Genomic DNA, 15,587 nt, shown 5'->3' on the forward strand with positions numbered 1-15,587 from the left:
CGTCCCGTCTCGCTCCGCTCCCCCCGCACGGACCAGCACCGCTGAAGGCTCCGAGTCGAGAACCAGCAGCGGCCGCCGGTGGCGGCGCTGTGGCTCTGCGCTGCTCCGGGGCAGCCCCGCACAGCTCCGCTCGCCGCCCAGCCTGGAGCAGGAGCCGCTTCGCTCCTGGCGGGACACCGGAGAGTTCCGCACTGGCCAGGCGGCTCGGGGCGGTCCCGTCGCCGCTCCGCCTCTCTCCACCGCCTGCTCCCGCAGGCACCTGTCCGCTCTCCTGCCTGCAACTTTCGCAGCCTGTTCCGCGCCCCGAGCACCCTGCCCAGTGCCTCGGCGGAGATGGACGCTGCGGGGCCGCGCCGCTGTTAACCGGTACGGCGGGCGGCTGGGGAGCTGCTGCCGGGGCTCTCCGGCTTCGCCTTGCCTGCCGCTCCTGGTTTCGCTGCCCCACTCTCTGCGGACATGGAGGTCCAGCTGGGGGTTGGCCGCGTCTACCCGCGGGCAGGCGGCAGGACCTTCCGCGGGGCTTTCCAGAGCTTTTTCCAGAGCGTATGCGAGGCTTTCCAGGCGCCGCGGGAGGAGCCCGGCTCCAGCCAGCAGCCGTGTCCGCCGAGCCCCCGGCCGCCTTGCTCGCCCTCCTGCTTGCCACCCCAGGAGCCCCGCGACGCCGGGAAAGCGCTGCCGGCTGGCGGCCCTGCCGTGGGCTCGCCTTTTCCCTGCTCCGGTGAGATGAGGGAGCTGCTGGGCGAGACGGGCGCGATGCCGCTGCTGCCGGCGTCCGAGGCCGAGCCGGCGCCCAAGGAGGACCCGTTGGGCGACAGCGCCAGGCAGCTCTGCAGAGCCGTGTCTGCCTCCATGGGCCTGCCCCTGGAGGCGCCGACCGAGCCGCTGACCCGTGAGGACTGCATGTTCGCGCTGCCCGCCGGACAGCCCCGTGCCCCTCGCCCGGCGAGCGGGGACCCTCCGCAGGTGCCGCCCGCTCCGGCCGCCTTCGCGGGCGCTGGGGCTGCCGTGGTCGTCGATGGCCCCGCCGGGTCGGAGCTCTATCACGGTTCTCCGGAGCCCGCAGCGCGGCCGTTCCCCGGCCTTCTCCTGCCGCCGCCCGCCCACTTCAAGCTGGAGACCCCGCCGGGGCCGGCGGCCGGCAGCAGCTGGGGCAACCTGTGCCGCTACGGCACCGAAATAGCCCCTCCGGGCCCCGCGCCGCCCCGGCCCGCGTTCCTCACCGAGGAGGGGCCGCTGTACGGGCCCTGCGCCGAGCCGCCCGCCGGGCCCCTCGGTTGCGGCCGTGGTCTGCCCGCAGAGACTGCCGACTTCCCGGCCGACACGTGGTACCCGGCGGGTCGGGCGCACTTCGCCGTCCCGGCCGCCTGCATCAAGAGCGAGCTGGAGCCCTGGACCGAGGGCTACGCCGGCGCCTACGGGGATGTCCGGTGAGTACCTAAGGTCCCGCTGACACCTCGTATTCCGCATCCACTAACCCTCATCCCGCCCTCACCGCATACTCTGCACCGTATCCATCAGTATCCTCTACCCGCATGGCACCGACACCCCCGCCCCGTCCCGCAGCTGCTTCTCGGCGGGTCCGAGCACCTCTGTCCCTGCTGCCCCTGTCGGAGGCTTTCCGAGCCATAACCGAGATGCTGTCTCTTGTGCCTGATTAGCTAGAATTATGCCAGAAATACTGCGCTCAACTCTCGGAATACCCCACCGTCCCCTCACGGCTGATTGCATTTATCCCGTTTCATTACACCTCTGTTATCCCCCTTCCCTCGGCTGCTGTAAGTGTGCAATAATCGGGGCGCTGTGCTTTGAAGCACGGACCGAGGATGGAGATCGAGTTAAAATTCCCCCTGCCCTTCGCTCTGCTGCGAGCCAAACGCGTGGGGAATGAGCCGACCTGAAACTGCTGGTGTATAGGCAGAGAAATACTGCCTGGGCTTTGAAGCTCTGGTCTAAATACAGATAGGAAATGCCTTTTAACACAGAGATAGAAAAGTATGTAGAGACACAGCAGAGGATGAAAGGTTTGTTTGAGAAGGATTCAATTAAAAGCTTTTTTTCTTTTTTCTGATGGATTAACCTCAAAGAAAGGGACTACCTGTCCCTGTGAAATAGGTATACACCATAAACCAGTGGGCATGCTGCCTCGACACCTCTCATCGGGGCAAACTGCATTACTGCACTAGGGAATGGCCACAGCTGATGGAAGCTGGAATGGAGGGAGAGGGGGAGTGACCCTGGCCACAGGTGGTTGATGTGGACTCAGCTGGGTTTTACATTGGTGGAGTGTCATGTCCAGGTGCTCACTGTGAGGAGTTCTGGGGGGAGCAAAGATTAAAATGAGCAATTAGACTTTCCCTTTAAATAAGCACAGGACAGCTGCTCATGCTTCTGTGCTTGTTCTGCTTTAAAAAGCTCACAGCTTTATTTGGGGACTGTGGTAATTATCATCCACTCAGTAATTTACTTGTGGATTTTATGCAGAAGTTGAGGGCTTGGCAAAAAAACCCAAACCTGATAAAAGTAAGGAGAGGTAAAAGTAAGTCTGGCTGTGAGTGGTGTATCAGGGCAGGAGCCATGTGTGTCTTCTGCTGGAGTCTGGCTAAATCTCTGCTGAAATCAGTGCAGAGTGAATGGGGATGAATAAAGTTGGAAAAGCTCAGCTGCCCCAATGCTGGCAGTGGATGACGCAGGTTTTCGGTAGCAGGAGGCTCAACCTTGGCTATTGTTTGCCTGTGAAGCCTGTGCAGTCAAATCCTGCACAGAGGGTAACACTGTTAACAAGCACAGGTTTGGGCTGGTGTGGTGGTCATGCAGGGAGCTGCACGAGCTGGGCCTGGCCGGCTGGTGAATTTTGCCCCAGTCTTATCTTGGAGATAAATGACATCTCCCTCATTCCCATGGGAAGTGGCTGTATCTTCCTCTTCATCATGCTCCATTCAGCATGCTGTGTCTCTGTCCTCATTTCCCTGGCATGGTGGTTCTGGAGGGCCTGTGCTCCTGCTGGCAAGCTTCTGCTGGGGGTTGTGAAGTCAGAGTTAGCACAGCAAACTGTCAAAATACCAGTATCTTGTCCTTTGAACTGCAGCACTAACAGCTGCTGCCAGGGCATGAGGGACTTGAAAAGCTTATACCCTGTGATCATGTGCAGTTTCAAAATGCTGAAAGGAAAGCAGAACGCTTCTCTTTGGTGTTGAAGATACACGTGTCATTGCTGCCAGGTTTCATCCTAGCAAAAACCCCATTAAGTTTAGACTGTGCTGCATGTCAATTGCAGTGGCTTTTAATTTTCCCATGGATAAGATACAGACACCCCTCACAGAGCCAGTGCAGTGAGCAGTATCTGCTGCAGCTGAGGCTGATGGCAGCAGGCCCTGTACCAGCTTCCCAGGCAGCAGTGCTTGTGAGGAAAAGGGGTCAATGGAGCTAAACCACTTTATAGCAAAGTTCCCTCACTGAAGGCTGCTCTGTTTTGGATCTGTACTCCCCCACTGGCTCCTAGTGCTGGATTCCAGATCCTGCCCTGTGCATTGTGCCCTGTGCCCTGCCCACTGCCTGTTTTGCATAGAAAGCTTTAACCTCTCAGCCTGGGAAAATGTGGTATCAGTGTTTTCTTTGGGAGTGGTGGGGGCATTTCTGCAGCTCGCTGCAACTTCACCAGCCTAAGGAGGTCTCACTGCAGATCCCTGTGCCATGGCAGTGCTGGCAGCGGTAGCTGCAGGTGCAGCCTGCTCTCATTTGAAGAATAAGGAGTATTTTAAGGTGTGTTGCTCCAAGTTCTTTCCCTTTTTTAATGGTCCTGGTTTGTGCTAGTGGGATCACATCTCTTCCCTCCAGGGTGAGCCTCTCTTTGAAACCCCAGCTCTGCCCTGGTGCAATTCAGGTTAGGTATAGATAGGCTGTTTTAGAGACAAACATCCCACAAATGTATGGCACTACAGCATGAACAGTTTCTTAATATCTGGGGGGAATTGTTTACGTTTCTCCATTGTATAAACTACCATCAATTTTGGTTCTAGGGTTCCAAGTAGAAGCATTTACCTCTGAAGCCATGAGAGAGGGAGGCCGAGCTGCTTCATGGATCATGCATAGAAAATTGGGTGCTGGCTTCCACCGCAGTGTGGGATGTTCACAGCTCATATAACAAACCCTGCTACAGGTCCGTGTATCAGGGACTGCCTCAGAACCAAGGTGCCCTGAGAGGGAGCACTCCTGGCCTGTCTATGGGGTGGTTGGTGGTATCCAGGCACAGGGTACAGTGGGGTGCAGCGTAGGATGGCATCTTGGACCACATGGATCCATGACTACTCCCTCCCCGTTTGATGGGGAGGGATTTGGCAGGGTTTAGAGCCACTGAAACATTGTACATGCGATTTACACAGGAGACAAAGTAGGCATTAACCCAGTTTGATTTAATTTAAAGCTTTTGATATAGTGTACCTGATTGGGCCAGTAATGCTTACATATAATTAGCAAATTAATCCAAGCTTTTGTATGCTGTGGACTCATAGCTGTTTATCTTTGTGCTCTGGTTATTGCATAATTACTACCAGCAGTCTTGGAAGTAACTAAATAACCTGTTTCAAGAGTGATATGCAGCACTGACAGACTAAATCCAAGGTAATGGCACCAAAAGGACTTCTCAAACCAAAACACAGTGGCAGGTAAGTGGTGTGGGCCTGTTTGGTTTGAGCTAAAATGGAATCAAAGAAGGAGCTATTGATGAAGCAATGGAAACAGAGGCGATACAGGAATTTAGAGGGTAATTGTCTGAGGAAAGTCTAGCTGTCCGTGGTTTCAGATGGGATTTAAGTGGCATTTGCAGTTACTGCTGTTACCTGTTTGGTATCCCTGTGTCTGGTGGTCACACCCATCTGTAGATTCCTTTCTTCAGTTTGGATGTAATCCCCTTGGATGAGTGCCGGGTGTTTATGCATCACCTGGCATAATGACTGCATAATCCTTTTGTGGCCAGCTATGTAATTGTGATACCTCCACAGATAATACCTGTAATAATTTCTGCCTATTGAAGGAGGAGATAAGATTCCAGTAGCAGGGTCAAGGGTGGGTTATTGCAGTAACAGATGGGACAAGAAGGGAGGCTGTTCTCCAGGTTGGCCTTAGCCCCTGGGAGGGTCTGGGGACACTCAGCTCTTTGCAGGCAGGACTTGGAGGCCTTGGGAAGGGGGAAACCTTCTCACCAGCCATTTGCTGTAAACCTTTCTGCTCAAGCGAATGGTGATGTTAAGTAAATATGTATTTGGAAAACAAGCCATGCCAGGAAGAATGCAGTTTCTGAAGCCCACCCCTTTGGCCAGCTTCGTAATAGGTACCTGTGGTCTGCAGATGCTGGTATGGATCCACGGATGGCAAGCCTTGGGAGGCTGGGAAAGTTGTGCTAAAGCTTTCTGATGGTTCTTGGTAAAAGGAGAAGAGAAAGTACAGAATGAAATTCTTCCTCATCTGCTTTCAATTCTTGTCCCTAACAACAGACACGGTAAGGTTGGTTTAAGCACAGTATAAAATGCCAGTCCTGCACCAGCACTGTGTCTGGTTTAGAGAACTCAAAGACTCTTTAAATGTGACTTGGCACGTTCCCAGGCTGTGTCAAGATGCTTGTCGGTCACAGCTTGAGCTAAGGTTGTGAAGCAAGTGATACACTGAGACCAGGTAACTGGAGTAGCCAGGTTGTTGAAGCTCTGCTCAAGTCATATTCCTGCAGGACAGGGACAGGGGCAGGTGCAGTGAACCCCATGTGTGAGGGAGTGTGGCATGATGGGCACTTCCCCACACTGCCCTGGGAGCACAGCCACTGCAGGTCCTTCCCTTGCTGCCGAGAGCTGCTCACTGAAGAGCTGAGATGCAAGCCAAAGCTTGTTTAGTTTCTACCACACTTACCTAGTTGACTTGTTTTAATTGCTTTTAGAGAGTGCTGATTTATATCGGCCTTTGCTGTTAGTTAGTTCTTGTTTAAACTGATAAATGAGACTATCCTTTCAGTGGTGTGAGGGCAGGAGGGACCCTTCGTAAGGATGGGCTGTCTGGCTTGGTGCTGGGCACACACAGGTCTCCTCCAGGAGCCTGTGTTCTGCTGGTGGAACGCATGCAGAGGGACTGGCTGTCTTCTCCTGAAGATGCCCAGAACCTCCCAGAACACCTTCCAGACTGGCAGGTCACAGTCTTTGTGTTCCCACACTGGCTAAGCCCATGGGCATTAAAAAAGTATTGATGCTGTCAGTCCTTGCTCGGATCTGTGCGTGCTGAGTGCAGTGCTGGTGGTGAAAGCTCTGTCCAAGGGGCTGGCACCACCCTTCCCTTTGCCATTAAATTGGGATTTATGTCTGTGGCAGTGGATGAGGGAAAAATAACAATTTCCAGTGTTATTTATTTTCCAACCTGCTCCTTCCACACAATTGATTTTTGATTCTCGGGTTTCTTCCTATGCTCACAGCTTGTACCAAGTATCATAAAATGGTCTCTTCTTTTTCCCCTCCCTCTTCAATCTGTCCCTCCCTCTCCCTCTGGTTCTCCCACTCTCCAGCTCTCCCTTTTCCATTGGGAAGGGGAGATGCATTGCCTTGTTAAGGATAGGCTATGGAGGGCATACACCATGGGGTTGTGTGTGGGCCTGGCCATGCCACTCTTGCAACACAAAACATCTCTTTGCCTTTTCACCAGTTCATTCTAAAACTGTTCAAGGACAGAATTTGCTCCATCCTCTTCTGCCCATGTCTTGAATTTTTGTACCATATGGAAAGTGATTCCGAAGTCTCATGCTTGATAGCAGCAGTGATTACTTCTCTCCCTCCCCATTTAAGTGCTGGTTGCAACAATAGGTTAAGTTCTACATGACCCTTGGCATAGAAAATACTAGCTAAGAGTTCAGAAAATTTCATCAGAGAAATAATGCATAAAAAGCTTTAAAAGCATTGGTGAATTTGAGTTATACTGGCATTCTGTGTGCTCTGGCCTGAATTACTGAGGATTTCAGGCCAGGAAGCTGTGAAAGGTTTGCCCATGACATCTATTCTTCTATGTGTACAGCTTTTGTGTTTTTTCCTGCTGCTTGCAGCATTCACCCGTATTTGTTACACAGATGATAGCTGTGCTTCATGTTACTTCTTGGTGTTCCTGTTATGAGAACTTCATTCCAGCCAAAGAAACCTGGTTAAAAATTGGTTGTGATTTATTGCTGTTTTTTTGAGGGCTGAAGGGCAATATATGTCAAAATGCTGATTGTGACTGAGAGAAAAAGCACGTGTGTAGCCCATGTGGGATCCTCTGGCTTTGCACATTGCCTTTCCACATGCATTCCATTCTTGCAAGGCTGGAGTAATGGTCTCCAGCCCCTGGTGCAGGATCCCCACCACAGGGATGGGCACCAGCCTCTGGACCAGGATCAGCACTGCTGGGATGGGCACCAGCCTCTCAGGGCAGGATGACCCCCTCCCTGAGGACAGCTCTTCCTTGGGGCTGTTGCTGCATGTGGAGCAGGAGGATGATGCTGTTTCTGGTGGGCACCTGGCAGCATGGCCATGCTTGGTGACCATCTGTCACCATGCTATGGGCATCATGGTGTGGAACATGTTGGCATGAGGCATACATGAGGGGCTGTACCACACCGAGGAGCCTGGGAGCTGCTGGTGGGTTTGTGGGGGCTTGCATCAGGAGCATGCTGCTGCTGTCAGTGTGTCCATGCAGCATGGAGCAGCCAATTCCTGGAAGTCTCTGCCTCCCACCCCTCGCTTCAGACCGAGGAAAGTGTGGGACAATCCGAGCTAGAGTTAAGGCATAAACAGTGTAGCAAGGCAGTGAATGCTGGATGCCATCCACTGCCGGCTGCCCCTCCGGACCATGTGCGACTCCCCTCGCCTCCGCTGCGGGACCCTCCAAGGCCACACTGCGCTCGGCAGGAGACAACAGCTCGCTCTGTGTCCATGCCAGGGTGATGCCTCTGAATTGCGTCTCCCAGCGAAGGAAAGATAAAGGCCTGCAGTGCTTCGAGGGTGAATTTCAGATGGGTGGTTTAGGGAAAAAGCACAGTGAAAACTGGAGCTAATCAGAAGTCAGTGTCTGTGCATGGTGGGGAAAAGAGCCCCATGCTCCTGAACTGGGAGGAAAGCCATAAACGTTGCCATTTACTGCAGGAAGGAATCACAGAGTTTTGTAAGACACTGGAAGGTTTCGTGTTTTGTTGGGGTTTTTTTCACTCACATGGGAATGTCTTTTTTTTGGTATGATGAAAGCAGTTTCATCTCACACAGTTAAAAATCATTTGTAATAGAGGGCAGTGGGTATTTGTATTTTTCTGACATTTACATCGCAGATTCACTGGGATGGAAGGGACCTCTGGAGATCACATTACTTACTTTTTTGTCTCAGCACTGAGCTTCATTTATATTCTTTAAGTCACTGTTTATAAAATAACTGTCCTGTTTGCTGTGTCTGTATTGCCAGTTGTTTTTGTAGCTGGCTTTTCATCCGTGCTTGGCATCGTCGCTCGTGGCTGTCCTCAGACCTGCTCCACAGGCTGTTTAAGTTTGAAATGGATCTTTCCGCTTATGATTGTAGGCTAAAATTGCAAAGCTAAATACAAAAGGAAAAAGATCATTTTGTTTTATCATCCCGTGGAACATTTTAATTTATCAAACAGGCATTTACTGAAAGACAACTATTCTGTAGGAGGCTTTCTACTACTCCTAGTAAACTTTGTGAGCTGCTCTGCAGTCAGGGAAGTGAGCATCCTCCGCAGCTGCACCTGCCTGGTGCACGGGAACTCATGAGCAACATCCCTGAACATGCTGTACTGCTGTTATTGTTTATAGAGGTCCTGAGCAGCCTCTGCCCCTTGTCAGAACCATCCTCTTCCTCCATTACAATTCACAGGAATCTTGACGTAATAACCCACTAAGCCTTACACCTCCACATACACCATAGGTTGTAGAGGAGGGTTTTGGTGTTCAGTATATCGCAAGATGATCTGTGTGCCTTGAGGGGCATCAGCTTTGCATGTTTTGCTTTATTCTGTGTTCTTCTATATTTTTGGGGTGTTAGTCTTGAACATGTTTGCAAGTGGATAATAAAACAGCATGGCATTGTAAGCCAGACTGTAGCATGAAGCAAGAAGCATCGAATGGACCTAGCTGCTTGAGAGGTTTATGAGATATGATCTTTTATTCTTCTTGCTCAGTTTACTTCAGCATTTTTGTGATTTAAGTGAGTTTTCTTGGTTTTGAAGACTGTTTTCTGCAAAAGGAACATCTGCTCAAGAAACCAACACAAAGCAAATACCACAGAGTCATCTTGGGCAGGCCATCTGACCTGTGCCTGCTGGGAAAACACTTCTCTGATGCCTTGGCAATGTGGTGATGTGACACACAGGGCATGGGCATCTTCCTTTGTGATTCTATGATTCCATGATAATGCTTTGGTAGGATGTATTTGTCAGCGTGATCTTTCACCTTGGACAAACCTGTTTCTATACCATATTCATAGGAGTGCAGCAATGGCAAAGTTTTTTGTGTGGGTACCAGATCCTTTCCAGCTCTTTCCTTCCATCAAGAGAGCCAGGAGACAAGATGTGCAAGAGGCAAATGTCCAATCTCCCATTTCAGTGAAGCATTTACACCCTGTAAGCAATTAAGAGGCATATACAGGCATGTCAGCTCTTAATACCTGGCCAGTGCAGGCATGCCATCCTGTCTCTGCCTTCCTCCTGTTTTCAGTTGTTATATTTCAAACTGAACAGCAGGACTGCAGCTTCTTGTTGATGCCAGGAGCTGAGGTGGCTCTGGGCTGGACTTCACTGGCACTGGTGGGGCACAGATGTGGTGATAGGAGATGGCTGGTGGTCTTTTGTTAGTCTCTGTTTCAGCTGTACCTCCTCCTGCACAGGCTGGCATGGACACCAGCAGGGAGTACCTGGAAGATGCTGTCTGGGCAATGCAAATCCTGTGCATGAATGCAGGAGTGCTGCAGGGTGTCTCTGGGCAAGGGAGTGGGCACAGGCCCCTGAGGTGTGGGCAGGGCAGAAGGGACCCCCATGCCTTGAGTTACTGTGGGGAAAGGAGGTGGGATAAAACTCAGCTCAGCTGTGGTGGGGGGGCTGTGCTCCACCAGCCTGTCTGCCTTGACATGGCACAGTAGGCATCACACCAGAGCTTTGGGGAAGCAGTCTCCAGACAGTCCGTGGGTCCCTGGAGACCTCTGGACTGCTTTAGTGGTCTGTGGAATATAATTACCAATTATCTGTAGGTTTGAGTGTGCTGAACAGTGGACTTGGCTGCATCTGTGTGGATAAGCATTCCTGGCTTTTGGGTTGGAGTGACCTTGTCCAGCCTGGACTTCGTGACCTGGTGTTTGAGGCTGAATGCTGTGGGGAAGTCAGCCTCTGTTTGCTTTCCTGCCATGGAAAAGAGCAGTTTGGTTGCTTTGGGATTTTCACCGTGACAGACTGGTGGCCCCGATATGGATAGTGACTGCATGACCTGTGGACCAGAGCTGGCTTTATTTTTCTTACCAATAACAGTGGTACAGTAATCTCAGGAAAATAAAAAGGAACTGACCTAGTTGTCATGGCAAAGATTGGTGACAGAGGTTCTTATCCATATAGCTCTTCACTGCATCCACTGCTGGCTGTCGTCTCCACTGGTATGCTTGCGTTGCTCATCCACAGCTTAGCTCCTCTCCCAGCAGTGGGCACAGGGCATCTCGTGGCAGGATGCCTTCCTCTGCAGTGTGTTTGTGGTTTTATTCTGCCTCAGAAATAACGATTGTGACCCTGTTTTTTCTCATGAGTATTTTTACATGAGGTTCAGCGTATCCTCTAACAGTACTAAGAACATTATCGGCAATAGTACTTTGTGCTTTTAGAGCCCTTTTCTTCTGCAGTGCTTACAGCCCAGCAGCAATTTCTTTAGCCTCCAGGCAACCGTGAAAAATATGTATTACTCCTTTTCTGCAGATGGGGAGATGGTGTTTGTCACGAGCTGGTCGCTTTGGCAGCAGTTCCTCAGAACACAGAGCACGCAGTGGGTTCTGGCAGGTTTGCAGGTGGGCTCCAGAGAGCCAGGCATGGGTTTGTGGTTGGCTTTGCGAGGGCTTCCTGCACAAGTGTATTTGTGCCCTGGACTTTACACCTGGGTAATAGTCCTGTTTACTTTAGCAGACCCAAATGCTGTCCCCAGGGATGTGTGGCCCTGTCCAGCACTCAGGCATCAGGACAGTATGCAGGAGTGGGGTTACAGGGGTGCAGCATCTCACCTCAGGAGATCTGGACAGGAGCCTCTGCACTGCCTGGATGCCTGCAGGAGAGAGGGATGGTACCTGCAGGGGGAGATGGAATGCGCAGGGGGGACAGGCTTGGCTCAGGGTGCTCTCTTGCCACTGCTTTTTTCCTGTTTAATGCAATCTGAGCAGAAGCCAGGAAAGAGGAAGGTCCCCCCATTCTGCTCTGTGGTTTGAAACTCCTCAGCCCCCCATCTGGGGAGACCTCTTTAAATAATAAGAACAAAGTCAAATGCTGACATGTCCTCAGAAGTGGTAAGATGATTTGTTGGGACACAGATGACAGCATCAGTGATTTTGCAGTATTATAAGTCATCTTAAAAATATAGCTAACCTCTACAGGTATTTATAGCTGCTGCCCTTTGCTGGAGCAGTGGCACCCATCCTACTGGGGGATGAATTGGATGATGCCCAGCTCCTGGCATCTCCAGTGCCTGTATGGGTGGATCACACCTTAAGCTCTGCACATCTCCTGGTGAGTCCCCTGTGCAACCAAAAAGCAGCAAATGGAGCATGCCATAATAAATAGAAGCCTAACAGTCCCCAGTGAAGAGCCGTGGATAAGCCCATGTTTAGGCTAGAGGGGCTGGTTGGTACCTCCTCTGTGCTACCCAGAACATGGGCTGTGTGATGCCATGGACCACGCTGAGCATCTCAAGGTTGCAGGCAGGGTGGCTGCGGCTCCCAAAACAACTGTGAGAGCCAGAAATATGTCTTAAATAAAGCTTAGACAGTCAGTGCAGCACCACCAGTGCTGGGAAAAGAGTAGTTTCTGTGCAAGGCATCCTTTGCTGCAAGAGCAAGGGAGTGCTGCAAGCAGCCATCCTGCACAGCAGCTGGGGCGAGCAGCCTGGCATGTGTGACTGTAGTAATGGGTCTGCACCACAGAGAGATGGACTTTGGGACACACTCTCCATGTGCCTGGGCTGGCAGAGCCCTGGTTGTGCCATGCAGAGCATGAAGAACTGCTCCAGTGCACCAGGCATTGTCCTGGCCACTGGTTGTGAGCTAGGCATAGCCAGAGCTGTAATGATTGTCTTTTTTAAAGTCTTTAGTCAGGTGACATTGGGATGGTGTCCCGGGATGCTGATTGCCTTATCCAGGATGTCAGCACCTCACATGAAGCTCCAGTTAAGCTGTAGCCTTGGCCCTCTGAGGCGCTGGCAATGCCCATAAATGCCAGAAGGGAGGCTTCAGATTTCCCAAAATACACTTTAGAGCCTCCCTGGGACATACTCAGTCCCTGGGACAAGGTGAAAACATACTGGACTTAGCTGCTTTCCCTCTGTGTTCCTACTGGATGGGGAGGGCATTAGAGAGCTGCCTCTTGCCTTCCCAAGGTGATACTTCACTTGTTTTTCTGGTGTTTCCTCCCCAAAGCCTTCAGCAGTTTGCCTGGCATTGCATGGTTTAGCTGCAGTAGCTTCTTTGCTGGTTAGAAATGGCAGGAGAAATGCTTTGACCTTGGCCTGTGTACTGAGAACAGAGCCCAGGCACAAAATCTTCTATCAGAATTTCCTAGAGAAAGCTCCTGCCTCCTCCCTCTCCCAGTCTATCTGGAATGGGCAGCAGCATCCACACGTTTCTGACGTGCCATTGGGGAGGGTTGGACGGCCTCTCTCGGCAGCTCCTCTTCCCTCATAAAAGAGAGAAGGGGAGAAAAGTAACTTAAGTGTGAATCAGGTTAGTTGCTTTCATCTGGATGGCAATTAGGTGCCTTAACTGGAAAATGAGGTCCTATGTGTGAATATTTGGATGATCTACGTTCTTTCTTGGATCATGTGTGTGCGTTTGTGGGCATGTGTCCCTTCTGCCTGCTGACACAGCATGTGGGTTTTGTATGCCTATCATCTTCTTGTGTAAATAACATCTCCATTCCTTGCCCTGGTGCCTGCAGCAATCTGTCTGCAGACACCTTCTGTGGGGGAGATGTGGAGAAATGGGTGCTTGGCACCGTACCCTCTGTGGGAAGGAGTCCTGCTGTGGGTTCCCCTAGCTGGAGGGGTCTCTGTGAGTCTCTGTGCATGGGCATCATGGGACTTGGGATGAAATCAGCATCACTTCTTCTCACTGCTCAGACAGAACATTGAGAACTAACCCTCCAGGTTCCTCTCCCTTCCCCTGCTGTCTGGAAGCACCAGCTCCATGCAGCTAGGCAGGTCTAGGTGGGACATGTCCAGCTCAGGTCCGAAGCCTGGAGCTGTGGGTCCTGCAAGGGCCATGTCCCCTCCTTGGCTGACTCCAGGCTTTGTCCCTGTGTGTGCTTGTATGGTTCAGATAATCTGGGGTTGTCCCAAATAGATTAGCCTTTTCACATGAATGTAGGTTTTTGGCTTTCAGTTATTTGCTTAGTTTTTATGTGCTCACTGTGGTTGAAAAGTCTTTCCCTGATAATATGATTTTCCACATGAAAAGAAATGTAGATGTGTTATGTCCCAGTCTGCTCCCAAGTACCCGAGAACATCTTTAAATGATTAGGAAAAAAAAATAATAGCATCACAGGGAAATTTTCCCTGTCTTGTTTACAGCAGAGCCTGTACCAAATACCAGATCCTTGTTTCTTGGCCGTTTCAGAGGATGGCTTTGAAGGGGGAGACAAGTGGGGAAGTGCTGGGGCACCTGCACATGCAGCATCCTCCCCTTGTAGATGTGCTGAGGGTCAGATGAGACTGGGCTGAGGGTAGCAGCTGAGAAGGGCCTTGGGGCAGCAGTTCTCCCTTTGTTCAGCTCACCCTCTGTTTTGCCACACTGGGGCTTAAACAGTTGAATTATGGCCTGAGTTGGAATAGTCGTCCATATGCTGGCAGGGGTAAGGTGGCAGCCTGAGGTTAGTAGGGCAGTGGGCCAGTCCCTCTGTGTGCTGCTTCTCAGCTGACGAAGGGGGTTCCGTGTGTCCTGTGGGATCCCCTGGGATCATGGTGATCTGTTTGCTCCTGGCTGATGGAGAAGATAGGACTCTGCCTTCCCCATACCCTCTGGCTTCCCAAGACTTTGGGTTAAGGTGGGTGCTTGGCTGCTTTGGCAGCTTTGTCCCAAGATGACTCTTTTGCTGCTTGCTTAAAAAGAGAATCAAAAGAATGCTCTCAAGGCTAGGAGGCCTAAAATTAGATGTGGCATCTGTGATTTGGTTTGCAGGAGGGCTTAAAAGAAAACGATTTCAGGCTGCTTTGTCCTTTGCCTGCTCAGAGGAGCGAGGCAGAGGTGAAGCAGAAGGTGCCAGGCTCCTAAGTGATTGCACAAGCACCTCAGCATTCTGAGAGCATTGCAGCCCTGCAGGGCTGGCATGTCTGCAAACTTCAGTGTCTGTCTGTGGTTTCAGGAGTACATCCTATGCATGAGAGTCCCCTGAGAGAAGCTAAGAGATGCTGCTGCAGGGTTCTGCCCTCACTCTCCCAAGAGTGCTTTCAACTCCCAGAATGACACGTCAGGCTTGTCTGTGCCTTGTGTCTCTAAAAGGGTGCACCACCATCAAGGCACTGTGTCCCTGTCCGTGCCAGGCTGGGATGCCCTGTGTTCGCTGAGTGTGCTGCCAGCATTGGTGCCAGGACAGCTCACTGCTCATCCTGTCCAGCCTCATGGGTGGATGTTGGCCAGGTGCTGCAGAATGCTGAGGAATTTGCCTCTGTGTTGCTCTGTTGTTGAGATCAGGCCTAAGAGTGCCAAGAAGACCATAGATATGTGAAACCTTTGTTATAATTTCTGTGTTTACTCCTTATGAGATGACTCAAAGTATGAACTCCTTTGAGGGTGTGGGTAGATGATATTGCGTAAGTTGTGAAGTCTCCTCTAGAAAACAAGTGGTTTGCCAGCAGAGATGAAGAGAAATTTTGGAGATAGAGCTTCTGCCCACTTCCAGACATAATAAGGAAAAGCATTTTTAGGCCCCTGCAGCTGGGTCTCTGCAAAGATTCAGTCTTGGTATAAACATGCCTAAAAATAAACCCAGCTGTGCCAGTAAGTTATGGGACCAGTTGAAGTTCCTACTGAGACCAGCCCAAAACCCCCATTGCAGGCTCTCAGCTACTGCCTGCAGCTTTGTCAGCGGTGGGGCATGGCACAAGAGCGGGCATGAATGGTTGAGCCACTGTGGTGAGTCCCGGCATCCTGCTGCAGTACCGGGTGCTGCAGGACAAAGGGTGGGAGGCAGGAGCCACTCTCTGAGCTGGATGTTTCTGTTTCTTTCTCCCCCATCCATCCCCAGAGCTGCTGTGCTTTGCTGGGAGGAGGAAGAAGAGGAGGGTGCTCATTCACCTGCAATGGGGAGGTGGGAGAAACAGCAGCAGTGGTCCTCTGAAAGGCAGTGA

At 51.5% G+C, this 15,587-nt stretch overlaps 1 protein-coding gene across 2 annotated transcripts in view; it reads left to right on the forward strand.

The window, feature by feature from the left end:
* Positions 1-455: 455 nt before the first annotated feature.
* AR (androgen receptor) overlaps positions 456-15,587 on the forward strand; it is a 50,147-nt gene continuing 35,015 nt past the window's right edge. Inside the window, exons 1-2 of one of the 2 annotated variants that reach the window (XM_034063916.1) lie at positions 457-991; positions 1,064-1,427. In XM_034063916.1, coding sequence (XP_033919807.1) covers positions 457-991; positions 1,064-1,427 — 899 coding nt within the window. Of the gene's footprint in view, positions 1,428-15,587 lie in introns of both variants that reach the window. The other variant, XM_031045555.2, reaches the window with a different exon arrangement.

The sequence above is a fragment of the Melopsittacus undulatus genome, chromosome 6, assembly GCF_012275295.1.
Source record: "Melopsittacus undulatus isolate bMelUnd1 chromosome 6, bMelUnd1.mat.Z, whole genome shotgun sequence".
NCBI classification, from domain to species: domain Eukaryota; kingdom Metazoa; phylum Chordata; class Aves; order Psittaciformes; family Psittaculidae; genus Melopsittacus; species Melopsittacus undulatus.